Source organism: Urtica dioica, chromosome 5 (assembly GCF_054948205.1).
Source record: "Urtica dioica subsp. dioica isolate 48M chromosome 5, U.dioica_male_clone48M_v1_H2, whole genome shotgun sequence".
Lineage (NCBI taxonomy): Eukaryota > Viridiplantae > Streptophyta > Magnoliopsida > Rosales > Urticaceae > Urtica > Urtica dioica.
Window position 1 is genome coordinate 30,576,448 of NC_142760.1, and position 5,710 is coordinate 30,582,157.

General features: G+C 42.7%; 1 protein-coding gene across 1 annotated transcript; it reads left to right on the forward strand.

The window, feature by feature from the left end:
* Positions 1–1,475: 1,475 nt before the first annotated feature.
* Positions 1,476–5,368, forward strand: LOC149397842 (uncharacterized). Its single transcript, XM_089614370.1, has 2 exons — positions 1,476–2,480; positions 5,102–5,368. Exons 1-2 carry the CDS (start codon positions 1,476–1,478, stop codon positions 5,366–5,368), a joined length of 1,272 nt encoding a protein of 423 aa, XP_089470496.1.
* The last annotated feature ends 342 nt before the right edge of the window (positions 5,369–5,710 follow it).

Below are 5,710 nucleotides of genomic sequence, written 5' to 3' on the forward strand. Positions count from 1 at the left end.
CCACACACTAAATCTTAACCATACTCGAAAGACTCTAGTGGTAGAAACGTTCGTGGTTAATCACAGGTTCAAGAAGACTCGAGGGAGACAAGCTTAGTGGGAGACGAGTGTGGGGGTATAAAAATTCAAATATTTAAATATTATTTCGGACGGGCTTTGGCCCGACTAAAAGCCTATAATCCATTTAAAGACCGGCCCGCAAAATCTTTTATGGGCCTAGCTCGGCCCAAATCCAGCAACACTTCCCGGCTCGATGAAGGATTCCAGTTTGACCACGTCTTCATGATCAGAAGGATCGGTCAGTCAAAGAGTAGACCACACCGAGAAGACCGGATCTTGGATGACTACGGCCTTGGCGAGGAGTGTGGATCGAGGAACACGTGTCTTCGGCCAGAAGGTTCCGTCTCGTCTATAAATAGAAGAGGAGGAGACGATTTTCGCACATGCAAGCTTCCCATCTCAGTTCTCAATTAATTCTACTTTGTGTACTCTTATATTCGCGACCTCGAGCTCGTCTTGTTGAACTCGTCACCTCGTCCCTCTTTTGTAACTCATTACGATATTAATATATTTAAATTAATATTCCAATATTACTATAAATTCTGCCTTTATATTGCTTCTTAGATGACGTCTTTCGAAACCCACCTAAATATAATATCTTAGCAATTCTTTTATCTATTTTTTATTGTTGATCGTTGTAAAAATCGACATCAACAATTTGGCGCCGTCTTTGGGAAAGCTCAGAAAGACCAACCTCGAAAGAAGCAGTTTGTAAAAGCAATCCATTACCATGTCTTCCACTCCGACTCATTACGAATCCGGAGAGGAGATCCCTCCGGGGATCAGGGCAATCCTGGACATGCTGACCAAAAAAATAGACGAGCAAGCCGAGACCAACTGTGCTCTTAATGACCGGTTGAATACCCTCTCGACTCCTCTAAACACCCCGGATCCTCAAGTGGGATCCGGAGATATGACCGCCTCTGAGTCAGCTCGCCAAGCAACCTCGGTTGTGCAAACAAACCGAGCTATCCCTCCCGGAGTCCGTCTGGATTTCTCCGGGATACAGGTCGCCCGACGAACAGACCAGTCTCCCATCACAAGCTTTCAGCTTGGGGGGACTGCTGGCGAAGTCGCGACGGAAGTCACGATCAATCCCTCCGGACTCCCTCCGCCTTCCACGATACAGTGGCACTTCAAGTCCGAAAGCTTTTATATTGTCCTTCAGAGTGGCAATGAGACGGGTTATGCTCGCTGAGAGAGAATTAGAGGCAGGATACTGCCAACTATTCGCTGAAAGCTTGTCCGGACCCGCCTTAGAGTGGTTTTCCAAACTCATACCGAACTCCATTGATGGTTTTGATAAGCTATCGGTTGCATTCCTGAAACACTATTCGATGTTCGTGGAGGACGATCTGACCATAGCAGACTTATGGGGGATCTAGCAGAGAGAGAACGAATCCTTAAAGGATTTCATGATCCGTTACAAGGACGTACTCTCGAAAATCTCTAACGTATGCCACGAATCTGCCATAACCTCTCTAAGGAACGGTTTAAGGCACGACTCAAAGCTGAAATTGGAGATGACTGTTAACCGCCCCCTCATACTAAAGGATGCAATTCACAAAGCCGCGAATTACGCAAAGGCCGAAGAAGAATTCGCTTCCTACGAGAGGCAATGCGCGACTGAAAAGAAACCACCCTCCAATACTTGGGTGAGGCTCGCAAATGCTGGGAATAACCCTCGCAGGATTAATCCCCAAGACGCCACACCTCATACCAAAAAGCAACACCTCCCTCCTAATTATACGTTCAATGTCGGTGATGACATTAAGGAGGGAGGTCCCCAGGCAAAGAAATGGACACGGGACCCCAATGCGTATTGCAGTTTCCACAAGGCTAACGGCCACGACACAGTTAATTGTGAGACCATGCGTAAGGCCTTAGCCGAGAAATATGCAAAGGGGGAACTAAAAGATTTTGATCTAGGACCTCCGCCAAAGAAGAAGGCCTTCAATAGCAACAACAGGGGAAGGGGCAACCCCTCCCCCAAGAGATCGAGACCCGAAGAGGAAGGGGAACCAAACTCCCCGCCGACTGTGGCAAAACACAGGGTTGACTTCATAATGGGCGGCTCAAAGTTTTGCAACGAAACGGTTAACTCTATCAAAACACATCAACTTCGGTTAAGTAACCAAACCACTAAAATCAGATTAGAACAAGATGTTCATATCTCGTTCTCCGAAAAAGAAGCAATAGGGACAAATGAACCGCATGACGATGCACTCGTAATCACGATCGACGTGTCTAAGTGCGAGGTCGCGAGAGTTCTAATCGACGGAGGTAGCTCTGTAGATCTTATCTTCAAAGATACCCTGGCCAGGATTAGAATCAACGAAGACGAGATTGAAAGGGAACAGACCCATTTGACAGGCTTCAATGGGTCCACTACCCCGTCCTTAGGAACGACCAGGTTGCCCGTAAAAACACATGGAGTCAATAAAATAGTAGAATTCCAAGTACTAGACTGTCTTTCCCCATACAATATTATCTTGGGAAGACCGTGGATACATAGGATGAGGGATGTGCCTTCAACCTTTCATCAATGTATTCGTTTCCCTACGCCTGAGGGGATAAAAGAAATCCGAGGTAATCAGACGACCTCCCGTAGCTGCTATCTCACTAGCCACAAACATTACGCTAAAACAATTAAAGAAGAACAATAGCAATTAATGAATGTGGAGTCGGACGAGGGCATCTCTACGCTAAAAGTGTTGTCAATGGTGCCCACAAGAAGAGTTGTAATCTTTATTTTGTACATTTGATGTAATAAAGTCTCATGAAGACTCTTGCTTGTAATTGCCTATCTATTCATTAATAAAGTTGAAACGTTCATTCATTCTTTCTTTGTTTGAAGCTTTATGATAAAACCTTAGTCTTTTAGTCCATAAACAAACTAAACAACTTACGAAGAGACAAATGTAGATTTGCATGAACAAACTCTTCGTAGTTTGCTTAAAACGATATATTCGCAATCTCAGGGTCAAAGGACTATTGACCTCAGTACGATTGTTAGAAGAATCTATGATGTCTGGTTATGAGGCATTGAGAGTTGGAGACTCTATAGTTCTTCTAGGTATCTTCCGAAGGTACTGAATTGACCAGTGCACTTCTAGAGACAAGATAAGAACAAACCATTTAACCTCTTATGTCTCGAAGTCACTATGTATGAATTGCATCATGCTTACCTTAATCCTGAAATGAGACATGCCATTTCACACCTTAGTATTCTCATTTGAGAAAGTCAGAGTTCGGACTCACTATGTGATTCCGAACAGGGCCTATTGGTGAAGTACTAAGTTGTGAGTATGTCATGAGTAACTTTGTGAAGTTCTCATAGATATGGAATTCATGTACAAGATTGCTGAAATGCAATGTATGTCACCTCATGCTTTGTTCCTTGGAGTGTGAATAAATGAACTGGCCAGTGTCCAAATTGAGTCCTGACTCTTTTGGATGAAACAATGTGACTTGTTAGCTCCTCGTCAATACATTGTTTCTAACTTATTCACAAGCGACAAAGGAGTTGAGGAAATAACAGCTAGAAGGGTAAAATGGTAATTTAGTAAATCCCGACTAGCTGATGACATTCATGAAGGGTAAACATAGATAATATTCAGTGGATCCGCTCATTATAATTAGGTCGAATTCTTGAGTAGAAAACAAATTCATTTGAACCGAGAGATTTTCAGTGTCAGCTCTTTAGTGGAGTCAGTTGGCATTAAGCTAAACTTGGAAAAGGTTTGTGAACTTCTGAGTCCAAGTGTTTAGCTCAAGCTTTGTTCATTTGGGTCCATGACGTCACTGTCACGAATCACATCGATAGGAATAGTTAAACTGGAAGCTAAGTCAAAACAAGAACGAAAATAGTCAAAAGGGTATTTTTGTCTTTTGAGACAAAGGATGAAATGAATGTCAATAAATTTTTTGACAAGTTCATTTGATGACTTAATGTCACTCGGCCATGACTTGATCATTGGGCCTTGCGAATTAATTTCATTTCGTAAGAATTTTATTGAAAATTCTTAATGGGCCTTTTTCATGTTCTCATGAATAAATGAAGAAGCTTCTAGAAGCTCCTTCTAGAGACATGTTGGGCGCCCAACATACCTAAGGAAAGAGAGTTTATTTTGTGCATAAATGTATTTAGATACTTGCCAAAAGAAAAAGAGGAAACAAATTTGCATATGCATGCATAAGGGAATCGGCCATGTTGAGAGAAAAGGCAAGCCATGAACAAAATTGGAAACAAATCAAGGCTTCTAGAAGCCTTGTGTTGGCCGAGTGTCTCAAAGGGAAAAAGAGGAAATTGGCTCGTGAATATGTGATATTCTATAGAAGAGGAAACTACCTTATTGAAGGTGAGACCTCTTCTATAAATAGGAGCCTCATTTCCTCACATTTCACATTCATCCAAGTTTAAGAGATTTGAGAGACTCTCTCTCTAGAACTTGTGGCCGAAAATCCTCTCTCTCTCTCTCTAGTTTATTTTCGATTTTTTCTTGTCTTGGCACCTAGGTCCTCACTCGACCTAGTGTTTAGCTCTGCGACTTCAAGACTTGTTCTTAAGTCGTAGTGTTTAAAAGTGCACACTCACTAATTCCTTTATTTCGAGTGATTTAGTGATAGAAACTTTCGTGGTTGCTCGAGGTGCCGAGGAAAGGAAGAGAGACGTGCTGCAAGGGGAGACGAGCGTTGCAAACTTTCCAAAAGCTTCTTCAAAGTTCAAGCTTCAAGAAAGGTTAGTAAACTCTTAGCTCATATTGATTTTTAATTACATGTACTTGCTTCTTTGTCTAGGTTAGTAAAAACTGTTTTTACTTGAAAAGAAATTTTTTAAAATTCCGCCGCTTCCCGAAGCGTTTAATCTTTTTCTTAAACCCTAGATCAATTCCAATAAAAAGAACCCGGCTCCCTTGATGCGCCAAGTACCGAAATAACGACCCAAGTACAGCTCGATGGTTCCGATCCTTCCAAGTGCGTCGGAATTGGGACCAAGCTCAGTAGTAGTATCCGACGAGAACTAATTTGCTTCTTAAAGCGAAACAAATCCACTTTCGCCTGGTCAACCAAAGATATGCCAGGAATAAGCATCGACATTACGTCTCACCAACTTAATGTTGACCCCAACTTTAAACCTGTAAAACAAAAAAGACGAAAGCTCGGTCCCGACAGAGTACGGGTGGTCAACGATGAAGTCGAAAGATTGTTCAGTGCAGATTCAATCCGCGAAGTGAAATACCCGGATTGGCTGGCAAACACCGTCGTCGTAAAGGAAAAAAAATGGGAAATGGAAGGTATGCGTTGATTTCACCGATCTAAATAAAGCATGCCCAAAGACAACTTCCCGCTGCCTCACATCGACCAGCTAGTCGAAGCGACCGCGGGGCATAAAATCCTCTCATTCATGGACGCATTCTCAGGATATAACCAAATCCTGATGCATCCGGATGACCAAGAAAAAACAGCTTTCATCACCGACCGAGGCACGTATTGCTATAAGTTCATGCCCTTTGGACTAAAGAACGCTGGCGCCACCTATCAAAGGTTAGTCAATGAAATGTTCAAAGAAAAGATAGGGAAGACGATGGAAGTGTATATCGACGACATGCTAGTTAAATCTCTAAGGGAGAACGACCACATAGGGCAT